This window comes from Astatotilapia calliptera, chromosome 18 (assembly GCF_900246225.1).
Source record: "Astatotilapia calliptera chromosome 18, fAstCal1.2, whole genome shotgun sequence".
In the NCBI taxonomy this organism is placed as follows: Eukaryota; Metazoa; Chordata; class Actinopteri; order Cichliformes; family Cichlidae; genus Astatotilapia; species Astatotilapia calliptera.
Genome location: NC_039319.1, coordinates 12784476 through 12801848, shown reverse-complemented (window position 1 = coordinate 12801848; position 17373 = coordinate 12784476). Strand labels below are relative to the sequence as shown.

Genomic DNA, 17373 nt, shown 5'->3' with positions numbered 1-17373 from the left:
GAGAAAAATATACATAAAATAATCCAATTTACAACTGTGAGTTTAACATACTTGTTGAGTTTTTGAGGATCTTACCAGCGTTATCCAGCCGGTCTACACTCTTCCAAGCCGACCCAGCTCCTTCCTTCTGTAATGTCTGCGGGGAGTCTTCTATAAGGCCCGGAAGGTCATTGTCCAACAGTGAGAAAGCAGATTGTGACCTCTGGGGAAAAAGATAAAAGTCATTGCAAAATTAGAAAAAAATAATTTGGTGATATTTGAATTGATCTTTTATTTCTATAAACTGATGATAATATAAAGGTTCCTTGTTGAATAGTTCAACCAGCAGAGGTCAGCATGTGGAAACAGAAATGATCATGTCATCCTTTGTTTCAGTGAAAGAAGAACTGATGACTTACTGTTCAGCTGCTTCTGATGTGCGTGTGAAGAAGAACCTAAAGGTCCAGCAACATTTATCATATGAAGAACAACCTTTTTACTTGACTAACTCATTTTGGCCCATGGCCTTCATCAGGATCATCACAGAACAGACTCTAAGTACCAAATATTCTTTTTTTTAAAAACCCAGCCTGGGTGGTACCAACAAAAGAGATTTTTAAATGTAACTTGTTCTTCATACTACATGTGCTCCTGGAGCTTTAACGTCTTCTAAGCAAACTGGTTTACTCATTAAGAATAAATACAAATACATTACTTGAGTTATTTCCCACCAATTATTCACAAAGGTAAAGTTATTGGATCACAAAACGTGTTTCTGATTTATTTATTTTTACCCAGAGGCTTGGTTGATGTTTCTGTGAGCTGGACGCTTGATCAGAGGGGGACTGATGTTGATGATGAAGGTCAGTGTTGCGTTCAAGGGCCAAGTCTTGATCATATTCTGCTCTCATCTCAGCCAAAGTCTTTCTCCTACTAATGATCTTACATAAACAGAGACTAGGATTAGTGCTGCAAACAGCTCAGTACTCTGCAGATGAAAAAATAAATAAAATTAAATAATTAACTCCTTTCTAATACTGGAAGGTTTGAAGAGGCCTTCACATGCTAAATTATTGTTCTTATGTTTTTTACTTTTTGCACAATGGTTTTGGCCAGTTCCTCAATGAGCTCTCCTCTGTGCTCCCGCAGATAGCGTGCTTCATTCTGCTTCTCCTGTTGTAAACACAAATAAAAAAGCTATTCATCGCCGCAAACAAACACTCTAAGCTGATTACTCCTCTGAATATACACTACATATACATGTTTGCTGTGCTACATCCAAAAGCTTTAGCATACTTTGAGAGATTAGTAAGAAGTAAATCTTTTCTAACATAACTGTGTTTTTAAAGATGCAGCATCAGAAATCTAAGTTAGAAAGGTCAAGTGATGAATTAAACCAAAATAATTCCCCCTATATGAAAAAGTATAACATTTTAAAGGCTAGCATGTTACTGGGGTTTCATGTGAATGAGCAAATCGTTTTCAGTTGAGTTAAAAAGGTATGCAGATATTAGATGAACTTTGTTTAAGAAAATACTTTCAACCTGCATTCTTTCAAAAGACCAACAGGGGGTGCTGACTATGGTTGAAACAAAGAAATTTAGGAAAAATGTCCTTTCAGCTATGACCTCTTTAACGACCCAACCTCATGGCTTTATGGTCGTACATACTGGGTTCAAGGCTTACTGAATACAATTTTTTAAATTATGATTCAAGTTAGAAAAGAAAAGAATGCGGTTTCATGGCAGTCCCTCCTTGTGATTGACAAGTTATAACCATACAAGGGTCACTCAGCCAAAACACATCAGCAAAAGCATTCAGATCGAGGATTCACATCATGACCTCCTCGGGTTATTTCATGGAGTGGCCACATTTTACATACAGCTATGAGCAAAGATAGCAATCGCCCTGCCATTGTCTTATACTGTAGTATTAAACCATCTGAGTTTTGGACTGAAGCATAATCCTGATGGTTTAACTTAATCTGACTGAAAGAAAATAAAAAAACAGAATAGTCAGATTAAAAATAAACTTCATGTAAGGTCTCTAGAGGCTATTTATCAAAGTGCAGATTGAGGATAATCTCCAACATAATGTAGCATTTCCAGTAGAAGACTGTATGGGTCGATAGAGGTTCGAACAATAAGCAACTATTTGTATGAGAGGAAAAACATGAATAACCTGATTGGAAGTGTCAAATTCAGCCTTGGAAATGGTAAATGGCCTGTATTTATATAGCGCTTTTCTCGTCTATGGCCTCGTCTATGGCCTCCTCTAAATACATATGAAAAACATGCACTTACCTGTTCTTAATTATCATTTTAAGTGTGAATTTTATCATTTTTTTTATTGTATTTTATTTTGAAAACCCAGAAACCGGATCTCACTCTAACGTTTAGAAGCTGCTAAGGCTTCCGCTCCTCACAGCGCGCGTTTGCACTGTGAGGGTAAGTCCTGTAATGAAAGGCTCTGGCATTTTTATGGTTTCTGGTGTGAATGTTGTTACATAAGTTGTACATGTCGATGTATATAGGTTCATATTGATGTTAGAAAGTTTCTGTGTAACTGAAACAAAGGCGGGTTGCTGTTAAATAGTGTTTCTGCCGTATTTATGCTCTTTGGCAGTTAGTCTTTGTCAGCCCCCTAGTGGTTGCTGCGCATAGCAGGAAATGTGTTTGGATTTACCGTTTTTCTGTGCTTTTTGTGATGTTTTACATTGTAGGAGCTACAATTGCTGGTACCATCAGAAGACACCTGTTGAGTGTGTTTTATGTCTTCTGCAGGTACGTGAGCTTGTTAACAGCCATTTTGTCTGTAAAGCACAAGCAAGTGAAGATGTAATGCGCTATTGTTAATTTGACCACTAGAGGGAAATGTTTAGTTGGTGATACTTATGTTATCCTGTTATTCTGTTTTATACGATTGTGAAATGTATTTTATTAGTCATAAGATTTCTTTTGTATACAAGCTCAGTATGACAGAGTGTAAAATGAGAGAAGTTATTATTTTCCACCTTTTCTTTACTAAAAGGTTAATTGTAAGTCTGTTAAGACAGCGCACGTTTGCACTGTGAGGGAGCTACAATTGCTGGTACCATCAGAAGACACCTGTTGAGTGTGTTTTATGTCTTCTGCAGGAATAAATCGTGAAAAGCCAATCTTTCTGAGCGTCTGTGATTTTTGAAGAGCTGGAAGTGTTACACAAAGATAGCAATCGCCCTGCCATTGTCTTATACTGTAGTATTAAACCATCTGAGTTTTGGACTGAAGCATAATCCTGATGGTTTAACTTAATCTGACTGAAAGAAAATAAAAAAACAGAATAGTCAGATTAAAAAGAAACTTCATGTAAGGTCTCTAGAGGCTATTTATCAAAGTGCAGATTGAGGATAATCTCCAACATAATGTAGCATTTCCAGTAGAAGACTGTATGGGTCGATAAAGGTTCGAACAATAAGCAACTATTTGTATGAGAGGAAAAACATGAATAACCTGATTGGAAGTGTCAAATTCAGCCTTGGAAATGGCCTCGTCTATGGCCTCCTCTGCCACCCGCCTGGCCACAGTGAGCGTCTCTGCCATGCTGTGCTCTAAATGCGAAAATAACAATCACGTGTTTTGTTGTTATTTGAAGGACTTTTGGATCAAACAATTGTTTACATTGTTTACTCTGCAAAATTTTATAAAGAAGGAGCAGTTTTCAGTTCAGTTCACTTTTAAAGACATGCATCTGTCTGCATTCAGTCCCAGTTTCTGCAGACTGAGACATGACCACCAGCCCAAAGCAGCTTTTCATTCATGTTTGCCGTCACTCATCCTGTTAGCGCAGTGAACTATGCGCGTGATGACAAATGAGAGCAAGGCAGGACACAGAAGAGAACAGACTGACATGGTTGTTTGAGATGCAATAGGAACCTGCGCCAAAAGATTACAGCTAAGATCATAAAACTACTCAATTCTTCTGCTATAAAGCATTACATGAAAGTCAGCATGGGAACAAATATGGATTCATGTGGAATCATGAGAGGATTATGTTTGACCTGGATATTGGGAAATATCTTTTTCTTGTTGAAATTCACTTTAACAGGAAATGGATGACCAATCAGGAGAAAAAGGCCAAATGTTCGAGTAGCCAAATCTGATGTATGGCAAATAAATGGTGAGCATTTCACTGACTGATTTGGGTAAAAGATGGAAAAGCTCTCACATTCGACTGCAAATACTCTCATATTGGTGAAGGTTTGCAAATATTTGCTGTCTGGGTCTGTCTGCACCAATGAGACCAACCCAGTTGCAATGGGTGTCTTTGCAATACAGGACTCAATCTGTTTGCCAACGAGTTGTATTCTTATAGTATATAAACACAAAGTTGCCAAGCGCCGTTTTTCCATTAAATTTCTGGATTTCTGGCCTGGCTGGAACTTCATTATTATCATGGAGCTAAATGAATAAAACATGTAGCACCATAACACCTCTGTTTAAGCTATTAAATTCACTCCATAAGAGATTAAATCAAGAAACATAAAATTAATAGGCCTAAAACTGATGCTCCAGGAAGGGCTAAAAAAATAAGCCAACATTGCAATACAATACATATTGGTTTCTTGCAGAGTAACACAAGATAATCATCTGAACTGTGTTAAGTTAACAAAATCCACCTTTGTGCATCTTAATACTCTTCGCAAGAAAGCAAATATTTCCCTGCAAACCCAAATTCAGCTTTATTATCTTCAATATAAAAGTTGATGTTATAATATTGTGGTGCAGATTGTTAAATTTGCACTTGCCCAACCTCAAAAATTGAGGAAAACAGAGCTACGCTGGGACTTAAAGGCGCACAGCTCCAAAGGGCTCACTGATGAGTTAACTGACCCCTGTACTTAAAGTTACTTTGGCACTTCAGTATTTTACAAATACCAGAAATACAACTAAAACCAATTACATTTAGAACTGTAAGCAAAACTTGAATGGCAGGTCTTTTTTTTTTTACTTCATTGCTAACAAACAAAAACTGAAACTAATTAGTTTAACATTTATCTTAGCTAGTTACTGGGAGAAAGCTGAACTGGGGAAAATCTAACTTTTGTACATTAAATAAAGCATTTATGCCACCACAAAGTGTCATACTTTTGATATGTGAAAGTCCAAGTGTATGCATGTGTAATTACAACAGCAGGTGTACAGTACAATCAAGCATCAGTGAAGTCATAATTAAATGTGTCTGCACCTTCAGTTTGTCTGTAAAACGTTGAGTCGCTCCCGCAGACGCTGTCCTCATTGCAGATGCTCTCCTCATAGGCGCTGCCCTCTGCAGACACACACATGTTTACATGAACGTGAAAAGACTTCCACGTGGGATTAACCTTTTTATCCTGGAACCTGATCACGGGAATAACCTTTAAATAAGATGAAGCATTAAAGAGATGAAGGAGCATCTTTTTGGTCACTGTCATTTTTTAAATTGCGTTATGGAAACTACATTTGTGCAATTATGAGAATTAATTTTGATATTTTATTATGACAAGAACAGTTTTCATTGCAAATACCTAAACCTCAGCTGTGCTGTCTCCAGTGAGATGTTCTTTCCTGTATGAGAGCTTAATTTTTGATTTATTAAGTGTAAGTTTTGATAAAAATGACACTCTACCATGTTTTTCGCTTGGTTTGATTACTTGTTTCCTCACTACATTTGCTGGTAATACATCTATGGTGTAAACAGATATAACTACACAAACTTATCAACAGTATCTCTGACCGATATTTGAAATACATAATCTGATTTTAATGTCGGTAACTGCTCAGTAGAGAGCACTCTGTCACTCTCTACATAGTTTCCCCTTGCAGCTCTTAAGCTCTGAGCTCTTTTCACATCATTTAAATATTCATGCAACAATGCAGCCATTTGTGGTTATATAAGTGCATTAGTTTCCTCATGCATGGCATTACCAGCCGATCTGTGCACAGCAGGGCCCGGTTCAAGGGTACAGCTGAGTACACGGGGTCACTTCAATTCATTTAAAAGGCCAAAGAGCACTTAAGTAATATGAACTGTTCAGATTTTTTAAATGAAGCAAGCACTTTACTCCACTGGTTAAAACTCCAGAGACAAGCTTGATGTGAAATATCCTGAAATAGAGACAACCTGAGGATTTTTTTTTGTGTTTTATTTGCAGGAAAAGGGATTTTGTTCTAGTGACGCCTCGTGTATGTCTGCAGACATCTGTGTCATAACAGATGCATGCAATTAGAAGTATGACCAGAACAGCAGCTGGAGGTCACTGTAACCCTGAAGGCGCCATGAATCTCTCGGGAAGGCGAGCTGACAGAGGCATGCATGAGAATATGAACTCTGCAGCAGAAAGTACTTCTCCCGTGTATCATGAATGGCAGAGTATATTCCATTGATTTGAATAACATTAACCTACATCTATTCTACCTTTAGATCTTACAGAAATCCAATAAATTCCTTTAACCACAACTTCCAATGAATTTATGAATTCCTTCAAAAGTAAAACTGAAACCATTAGAGAGAAAACATTTCTAACCACCTTACAGACTCATTATTATATACAGCTACTTTCAGTACTACTAATATTTACTTAACTTCAATATACACTTCCTCCAAACCATCAACGTGTCTTTTAGACCCTATTCCTGCAAAACTGCTCAGAGAAGTCCTACCATTATTAATTTTTCAATCGTATGATTAATCTACACATTATATATTAAACCATCATTTAAAAAGCCATCACTCGACCCGGCTGTCAACTGGCCTAATTATAGGCCAATCTCAAACCATCCTTTTATCATTTTCTTGAAAGAGTATTTGTTAAACAGCTAACTGATCAAAGAGTTATTGTTAATTTCTCTTCCATGGTGTGTTTTGCTCTGTGTTCGTCTAATCACTTTCAACCGCTAGCGGAAGATTTAGCCCAGTTCTGCCAGGTTTCTTCCTGTTTAAAGGGAGTTTTTCCTTCCCACTGTTGCTAAGTGCTTGGCCATAGGTAGTCATCTGTTTGCTGGGGCTGATTTGGAGCTATGTAAATAAAAGTTAATTGAAATTGAATTAAAATGAAAATTAAATCAGTACTAAAGCTAACCTATTATTTTACAGTCTTAGATATCTTTAACGTGCTAGCAGGACTTAGAGCTAAATGCTAAAGCTAGCAGAATCCTAATAATCATCATTATGCCCACAATGTTTTTTGACTTGTTAGTATGCTTATATAAGTAATCTTTAACACTGAGGATGCCATTTGTTCTCCATGTTTACAGCAGCAAACTAAAAAACTGAACAATTAAAAAAAAAAAGTGATGTCACACCAAAATTACAACAACAGTTGTAAAGATTTGTAGATGAATTTATTTTATAATCATAGTTATCATCAGGATTTGACTGTTCGTGGAAAAAACTAGTTTCAGAATTCTCAAATGATGAATCACAACAGTAATCACTAGTTTAGATGATAATAAAATGCCTGTATGTCTGTACTATACAAAGCCTTGAGTAAATCATATATATGAGTTCGCCTCACTTCCTCTGCTCCTCAGGGCCACTTTGTTCCTTTGCATCTCTGTTCAGAGGAGAATGTCTCCAGGCTTTGTTGAATCAGTGGACTGTGTTGAAAGGTCTTGAGGGGAAATGTTTCATTGCTGCACAAATCTCACACAAGGTTCAGGATCACACAGCATTTAGTTCTCAAATGTCAGCTCCGCTAGTTCTGATGCTATTCATGTCATACGCATTATTCATATGCAAAGTAACATCATGAGTCACGCTGAGTCGATCGCATTTTGCAACTGGATGGAGAGTTTAGTTTTCAGTGCCGGTCTGTCATTAAAGTACAAAAACGGAAGAAACAGAGTGCAAAAGAGTGCGTGTGCAGAGAATAAAAAAAAGCTATACATCAGAGGAGCGACGGCCTAACGCCAGCCCACATCAGTCCTCCTCCCACCAGGGTCAGAGCTCTGCATTATCTGCAGCAGGTGACCTCTCCTCCACACAACACACATAATTCTCTGAAATCCCTTGTCGGTTCAATCAGATCATACTCTGAACCAGTGGTTCACAGATGCTCTGGTGCTTTGTCACTGACTAGACCTAGATGCCTGAGCATATGTCACTAGGAACACATTTATTCAAAGCTCTCTGTGTCTGAACCAAAACATTTTCAGTGTGACAGCTTCTCATTTAGCTGTGAAGACACAAAAAGCTTCTTCTACACTGACTTTGCTTTCATTAAAGAAAAGCTCAAAGCCCTTTTTTCTTACTGTCACTGAAGTAGAAACAGGTTAAAACTGAAAGATCTCGTGTAAAAACAAAACTTTTAGGAAAAGATATTGCAATGTTTGAAGTTCATAATGAACTTTTCAAAGAAAATCTTTCGAATCAAATTCCTCTGAGAACAAACTCCTCTAATCTAGAACCAGGTCCATCCCTAAAAAAGTAAAGGGCTAAAGAGCTGCCGTCTCAAAACAGCTGGACCCAACACTGATATTAGTCATCAGGGAGCGCGAGGTGCACTGTTCACAGATGATTTGCTGATGCAGTGCAAAGATTCTGTCTAGCATGACTTTCATCCCTCAGAAATTCAAGCCCACCACAAAGCTGTCGAATCAGTGAGATGTGCTGAAAGGTTTTTAGAGGAAATGTTTCATTGCTGCACAAATCTCACACAAGCTTCAGGATCACACATTACAAAGAAAAACTGACAAGAACCATAACTGGCCCTGCGCTAACATCAATTAAAGAACATCTACTGTCGGCAATACACATTACACCTATTAATAACAATAATTAAAGACCAGAGATTATAAATATAAAAACGTTGATCACTGCAGCTTTAAATTACACAAATTCTGAGGCCAAAAACAGAGGAAAACAAATTAAAAAGTGATCCACTGATTCGAGTTAACTTAAACTGTGCTTGTAACTGCACCGTCATGTTCACATCTACGTCTGTAAACACTTTTGAACAGTGGATCATAAAACCTGCACACATACAGCAGCACTGAGTCCCTGCTGAGTGAAGATATGAAAGAAGCAAACAAACATTAATAGACTTGAAGTGTAGCAACAGCCTGAGTGATTTGCCAGAGTAATGTGGGATGAAAGCCAAGAGCTTAATCCTCTTTCACCCTCTTCCCAAGTTCATGTTCTCCACTGCTTTGAGATATGAAACAGCAAAAATCAAGACAACTTTGAGCGAGCACACTAATTTCTCATCAGAGTAGATTCTCCCTACAGCAAGCTGTTATGAAACGAGCCAATCATATGTGAGGTTTTAGTGAAGTAAGAGCTGGGAACGGTTTCCTAACTGAGAATCTTAAGCATCTAACGCAGCAGAAGTAGTTTACCTGTTAGCTCTGAAAGCGCACTGTGTTCTGCCAGGTGCTTCCTGTAAAGAGTCTTCAGCACTTTGGCGCTGCCAAACCTCTTGAAGCGTTTCTTCACATTAGTGTAAAACCACTCCAGTGACTGTGTCTTCAACAACCTGAGAAAGAAACACACAAACATACAACAGATTAATATAGATTATGCTAATCACCCTACCAAATGTGAAGGAAATGTAGTTTTCTTCACATTTGTTATTATCCACAGATTTGTTATTATCCACGTTTTGGTCAAGCAACATTCAACCAGAATTTCAGTAACCAGGTCAAACACAAAAAAGCAAAACCATCAGTCAGTCCTGGTGCCAATCTACATCTGACTCACAGATGAACACAACCAGCTGCTGGCAGCTGTGCGGATTCATTTCCACTATGTCTCTCACATCAATAGCCAAAACTTCTCTGGAGTTACTTCATAAATCAGGAGGCTGAGAGAGACTCAGCAGGAGATGTTTAATCATTAGTAAAAGGTAGACAGGAGACACATAAGCGTCTCACTTTGATGTTTGCAAGACAGCATGAAATCACACGGGCCGGTTTACACTGAAGTTGGGTCGTCATGGGGGGTAATACAGTGACAACGCTGATTAAATAGCAGGATTGTCGCACTGATTTCATCTTACACTCTACCTAAAAAATAAGTGTTTTTAAAGCTGGAAGTGAGTTGGAAAAACACAGCAGCTGTTATCATTTGTGACGGGTAAGAAGTCACAGTCAACAAATCACAGTGACACTATCTGATCTGCAGCAAGAAGGCAGCATTACAGAAACACTTCACACAAACTTAGCAGAGTCTTGCTGACGTAAAGTTAAGAAACAATCTGTAGATATGAAATCACTGTTTGGTTAACTGTGAAAAGTCTGAACCACCAATAAATCTAAATGTGAAGACGGTTGGGAGCAGTCCGGTGGTGCAGTAATTAGCACCGTCACAGCAAAAAGGTCCTGGGTTCAAATCTAGCCGGGATCTTTCTGTGTGGAGTTTGAATGTTCTGCCCATGTCTGCGTGGGTTTACTCCGACTTCCTCCCACAGTCCAAAACAAAACCTGTTAATGTTACACATCTCGTAGATACACTGTGCTGTTTTCTTTGTTTTACCTACTGTATCATATTAACTGGAGAAAACCCACACAATCATGTAAGGTCATGCAAACCCCAGACAGAAGGGCGTTTATGTACCCAAACCCAGAACACTGCTGCTGTGAACAGTATTTCAGCAGTGTTTTACTTAAATAAGTCAATGTGAAGAATTTGAAGATTTCTGTAGACCTATCAGTTAGTGAGGTCACATGAATTAGACTAATGTGAAAGTAACATGTTACTCTGCAGAATCTGAGTAAGTGTGCAGAAAATGTATCTCAACTACAACATTTACAAATAGTGACTGACTCTATGAAAAGTGTCTGTTTATAGCCTTGCATACTATAACTAAAATTGTTGTATGTAACATATGAAACATGGCTGTAAACAGACCCAGTATATGATCCAATGTGTGCATGATATTGTTAGTCTAGCTCAGTTACGTGCTGCATTATCTTCAAGTACATTTAAGATTGAAATTCCTATCACTGCTGCTTTTAAATTAACTGTATAATGACACGTTTATGTTTAATGAGGTACCCTCCGATTTCTGAGTGGTTGTAAGTGTGTGTACACAGCGAGTGCTTTGACAGGAAGCAGATGCAAAACATAAAATGTCACACATCATTACTGCACTTCTACAGGCTTTGTAAGGTGCCTCCTGGTGCAGACTAAGCAGCCAGGTTTTAACTACCAGCTACTAGCCACGATGCCTCACTGGAAAGAAAGAAGTACATCTACAAAGCACTATTACATTTTTATTACACTGCAGTTTTTTCTTTATTTTAAGTCTATTTGGATGTTCTACCTTTAGGTTCTCTGACAAATACTAAAGTTAACGTAGCACCTAAATACATCGTTTAATGCATGACTGGATATCTGCAGTCCCCGTTGACCCCACGGCTGATGCTATATTGAATGATCTGGAGGCAGGTGGCAGGTAGGTAAGCTTATCACAGTGATTCCTGACACCAGCGCATGTCATGGCTCTCTATTCTCATATTATCTACTTAATTGATTTTGAATGTCTGGGTCAGACAGCAGCACAACCCTGATCCACTGCATACAGGGTGGCATTTAAACCAGCAACTGCTTTACACATTTAAAATTTACATCTACAGTGTCTTTGAAGTTTCTGGAATATATTAAGGCTTTTAAAAAGGTGCCATTGTGAAGTATATAATGTAATCATTTAGCAGAAATCACAGGCTTTTAATTTGGACCCTGTGCAGCAGACGTGACCGGACATGGTCACTTCAGAGTTTGACTAGAGGCTGCAGAAATACATTCCCACTAAAACCCCATAAATCTGACAGTCTGTAACTTTCAAACACCAACAGTCTGAGGGTCAGACCTGCATGTTTAGAGGTGAGAATAGTGGCTCCATTTTTTTTCTTCTACATGCAATCACTTCTGATTAGGAGCCTGTCTAGAAATGTGTTCTCCACACATTTGAACGATTATCACGTCTCGACCTTTTTCATGATTGCTGCATTTTCAGCAGGCCTTACAAGACAGCATTCAATTTGTCATAGAAACTAGTTTTTTGCTTTGTACCCCTCAGCAATGAGAAAAACATATAACAAGCTCAGCCTCGTCCTTTTAAAAGAAAATGTCAACTCCTGAAATGTCAGCGTTTCATGAACAAAGGGAATTTTAATTATGACACACTTTCGATTTTAGCCATTAGGCTTTACAATCTGAGCAAACTGTAAAAAATATAAAATTACACAAAAATAAAGTGAAGTAGAGCGTGTGGATTTAAAGTTCACATGCTTAATGGAGCGTTTCAGGATTTCTGTAACATTAAACAAACAAGTTGAGTTCGAGAAAAGACCTCTAAAGGGAAAATTTGGGAAAATGTCTTTGAAAATCCATTTTATGTTGCTGCACATCTCCCTACCTCTGTCATCTTGCATTAGTGCAAATGTTGGGGCCAAAGGAGACTTTATCCTGCACTGTATCTTAGTGTCTATGTTATGTGTAATAAGTGCTAAATCCATCTCTCCAACAGTGGAGTAAGACCTTAATAACCTTTGACGTCACTCTCGGCCTCTCATCCTCACTTAGTCTCCTTGTATATCGCACACACACACACACACACACACACACACACACACACACACACACACACACACACACACACACACACACACACACACACACACACACACACACACAGATAAACACCACAGCACTTCCAGGCACCACCGCTGACCTTACCTGCTCTTCTGGCAGGCGGAGCAGAGCCAGGTCTTGTCCCGTTTGTTGTACACCCGGCAGGCCTTGCAGACATTGTAGTGGCAGTCGTGACACTGGCGTTTGGGGTTGAGCAGGAAGGTGAAAGGCGAGCAGCAGCGGATGCAGCAGCGCTGGTTGAAGCAACTCTGCCGTGACAGCAGGAGGCAGCGACTGCCCTCCTCGTCCAGCTCCTGCTTCAGCTCGCTGTGGGGAGGAGGGGGGAGAGAGATAGTGAAACTAGGAATGTGTGTGTGTGTGTGTGTGTGTGTGTGAGAGAGGGGAGAGAGAGAGAGAGAGAGAGAGAGAGAGAGAGAGAGAGAGAGAGAGAGAGAGATGTATAAAATCTGTTTGAAAAAGATGCTTATGTGTCAGTGAGTAAGATAAGAAGTATAGTATTCCACAGGGATCATATGAAGTTCCTGCACATGGATAAAGCACCAGACCAGGGTTTACTGTGTCAAATAGGATGATTATGTGAATGAGGACACAGAGTGCACAGATGAACGCACACTGATCCTCTGCGTCCCTTTAATGAAAATGGAGCAGAAATTAAAGTGGTTTCAAAAATTCGGTCAGGTTGTTTCATCATTTTGTAAACAGAAAATAAATAGATACGGTGAGAATTATGGAGCTGCTTCATATGTTTATCGAGCTGATTGTTAACCAGAAAGCCTGTATTAAATAAATAACAGCCGTGGTGACTAAACCACAAATACATGGTTAAAACACACACAAAGAGCCCAGTGTCTTCAGTGCATCTTCACTAAGACAAATGAATTCAGTCGCTTGTCCTGATAATTAACTAATGTTAATAACTGAACAAGTATCTTCACTAGTTATGGTGTTAATGATGGCATGAATATATGAGAACTTGTTGAGGCTTGAAGAGAGAGATGTAAAATCAGGTAACATTGGACTGAAAGGGGTTCATTTGAGACCCCTGATGTCTTTTTTTAGGTTAATCTGGATGAAAGTGCAAAAGAAGTGAGAAGAGCTCAAACCATGGAGATTAATGCAATAATAATTTATGCTAATTAATGTAATGTAATTTTGTAATTGTGTGCCTCAATATGACTTTTTTTAACATGCCGTCTCGACTTTACACGTTTGATTGCATTTATAATCCTTTCGCAAACACAAAGCACTAACAGACTTACAGCAGCCTGCATTTACAACCTGCAAACAGCACTTACATTAAGTGCTTTGAGTGCATCACTATATAAGGACCAGTCCATTTACCATTTTACCATCTGTTTCAGTGCCATACAAAGACAGCAGTCTGCTTCTTTTGTTGTTGAGTTAAATTAATGTTGCTGTTTGACATCATTGGCACAGTGTTTCTGTTTCTGTGCGTTTGTGAGGAACAAATCTGTTCTGGTCAAACTGGTCAAAGTAATAGAATTAAAACTGTACGCAAATTCATTATTTGTTTTATTAAAATGAAACACATTAATCTAATTACTTATTTATTTATTTACTCATCTAAATTAATTGGACTTGGTATGCACATCTCTCTTCATTTGTGGTGTTACTAGATCACATTTATCTGAATTTACATTGTTATAAATTTGTTTTAGACTGGTTGCTTTCTGCCAGGGACCTGAATAACTGCCAGCTATTTGTTTTCTGTTACATTCAGTAAATGTGACAGCAAACAAACACGGGTAATTGTGTAACAATTTAGCATTCATTTCTTTTATCATTAGCTTTCCAGCAAAGAAATACAGACAGAAGCAGATGATTTGACAGGAGTTCCAACATGATGGAATATAAAATTAGTCAAACAAATGAAGGCAAAGCAGGAGAGGCAAATAGAAAGTGTGACTGTGTAGGTGGCACTAGAAAGAAATCCATTATTTTCACATCATGACAGCAGGAGCATCAGCCATAACTGAATCATTTATAAATTATTACAGCTCGAAACTGATGGAGTCTGACAAGATGAGGAGAGAGGCAGGAACTGCTTCTGCAGGTATGCAGGTTGGTTTCATTTCAGTTTCTGATGACGTGAAATTCAAAATGCAAAGCACCAAAATAAATTCCTCATTCTGCACGTGACAATGTTTATTAAAGTACGTTTACAGAATGTGATTTATGGAAACTTAGGGGTTTCTTTAAAAGAAAAGATGATGATGTTATATGTGACAAAAGCTCAAAGCAAAAACTCAGACAACAAATGAATATTTTTAGTGTAGAAAAATGTGTCAATTTCTCTGTTAATCAATAGTAACAAGTAAAAGGTCACATCAGCGATGACGAAAAAGATGAATTTTATTTTTTTTAAAAGAACAATTATGATAGCAAGCTTTGGTTCTGTTGGCTAATCACTTCAGCTCTGTAGAGTTATATGACTTAGAAGTCCTTTAAAATTTTAACCACAAATATTTAAATGAAACTTGTAACTTTAAAACCATAAACACTTTACAGTCTCCCTCGGATGCCCCTCACTACAGCACCACATCCATTACTAAAGCTCAGTGGATGATATAAATACCTCCCAGACAGAACAGCATCAGCCCGACTCAGACAGAGACTGTGAGGTAATAACATCAAGAAAGTGAAGAAACATGCACAAACATACCTGAAACATAAAGCATCCCATGATACTCAACATAAAAAAAAGCTGTGGACCTTTTTTTTGACCTAATAAGACATGTACAGTAATGTTTCGCAGCACTCTGCAGCTTTATCCTCACACACCCTCAGCGAAAGAAGCTTTTGAGCTTCGGTCATTCAAAGAGAACAAACAAGAAGAGGCTCAGACTGTGTCAGCTGCAGTTATCCTCACATAAAGTCTGCTTCTTGGTGATAAGCTAACTAATGTCTGCTGGCATTTGTCTGAATGGAGCTTAGTTTATTTTTCTTGTGTTTGAAGATTTGAATGGGGATCAGTTATCTTTTGTCATAAGAAGATAAAAAGATGAGTTGTTCTCTGTAAACAGTGTATCTTACCAAATGAATGTGCCTGCTGTGCTGCTTCTGAACAGCAGGGGACAGCTGTGTTTTAAGTTTTAGGATTTTTGTATCTGGTGAACGGAGGTTTTCACTATTCACAATTCCAGGACAGCTAATCTCTCATATATCATCAACTTCTAGGCTGATGCATGAAAACATCTGACAAATAGCAGCTTATTTACATGTTAGCATCTATGCGGCAACATTAAAACTCATTTATAGCTGATTTTCTCATCTACTGATCAGTCATTTCAGTTATGAGAACCATGTCTCAGAAAAGCTTTGCAAAATCACCTTTTTTGCAATGTGCATTTAACTTGTCTCTGATCATAGCTGGGATACAATTCAGTTCATTTAGGATGTTGACATGTACAAATGACTTACTGAAGTTCAAACTGATTATCAGAATGAGGAAGACAGGTGATTTAAGTGTCCTTGAATGTGGCCTGGTTGTTGGCTGGTCGGAGTATTTCAGAAATTCTCGATGGTTTACAGAGAAAGGTTTGAAAAACAGTGAGCAGCAATTCTGTGGGTGAAAATCCCTCATTGATGCCAGAGGTCAGAGGAGAATGTCCAGTATGCTTTCAGCTGATAGTAATAGTAATAGTAACTCAAATAACCACTAATTACAACCAGGAATGCTTCTAATATTTTTTTCTGTGCTCGTATTTTCGTCCCTTTTCGATCCCTTTATGACCGCACACGATGTCACAAAACTCAAATCATGTCAAACTAGTTTCTTGAACAGTGAGTGTGCCTCCACAGTCACCAGATGTCAATCCAGTAGAGCACCTTTGGGATGCTCTGCTGGATTGAGAATGGGAGATCTGCATTATGGATGTGCAACCTACAAATCTGCAGCAACTGTGACGCTGTCATGTCAATATGGAACAAAATGTCTGAGGAATGTTTCTGCCTCTCTATGCCATGAAGAATTGAGGCAGTTCTGAGGGCACAAAGGAGTCTAACTAAGTATTAGCCCCAAGTAAGTGTGAAATCAGTAGATGCTGTATTTAGCTTCAGAAATCCCCAGCACACTGTTTTAAAAACAAATCTCATCTGGAGTATTTATTTGTGTTTTTTGTGTCTTTCTTGCTTTTCTATTATTATCTAATGAAGTAGTTATTCTTGAGAAAAACAGAAGAGTATTATTATCACACATAGCATCATCTCAGATCAGTTATAAAATACATGTGTGACACTTCAGTTATCCAAATCAGTCCTGAACATCTTAACACAGAAGTTTCTCCTTTCATAAGAAAAACATGCAGCAGAGGTCACAAAGAAAGTCAACAGCATCCAGATGTGTTCTCCTGTTCTTCGCTCATCTCTATTCCTTTCCTAACTTCATCTCTGCCCTCTGATTGCTGTTTCAGATGCATGAACACTCCTGGGTTTCATCTCAGGGATGTCGGTGCAGAAATTGAAAAGCAAGATGCATGAAGTGAGAGCTCACGTAACAAGTTTGGGAGTGAGGAAGCAGAAAAGTGAACAATCGAAATGACATGACAGATTAAACTCATACGTGTGATGACTGAAAGCAGTACGTGACCTTTTGTATCAAGTACTTCTGCTAAAGAGGGGATTAGCCGTGAAGATCTTTGGCCACATTTATCAGCTGTTAAAAACTGCAGTATAGATTGACTTTATTATTGTTTTGACCTAAGAAATAACTTAACTTTTGGGCAAAAGCATGTCTGTCTTTAAAGAACTCAGACAATGTCA

General features: G+C 38.3%; 1 protein-coding gene across 6 annotated transcripts in view; it reads right to left on the bottom strand.

Moving 5' to 3' along the window:
- myripa (myosin VIIA and Rab interacting protein a) overlaps positions 1 to 17373 on the bottom strand; it is a 31837-nt gene that overhangs the window by 9195 nt on the left and 5269 nt on the right. For 2 of the 6 annotated variants that reach the window (XM_026149986.1, XM_026149987.1), the window contains exons 3-9: positions 12676 to 12897; positions 9336 to 9472; positions 5206 to 5286; positions 3471 to 3568; positions 1072 to 1152; positions 774 to 920; positions 76 to 202 (exon numbers count right to left, since the gene is read on the bottom strand). In XM_026149986.1, coding sequence (XP_026005771.1) covers positions 76 to 202; positions 774 to 920; positions 1072 to 1152; positions 3471 to 3568; positions 5206 to 5286; positions 9336 to 9472; positions 12676 to 12897 — 893 coding nt within the window. The other 4 variants (XM_026149988.1, XM_026149990.1, XM_026149991.1 and 1 more) reach the window with 4 other exon arrangements.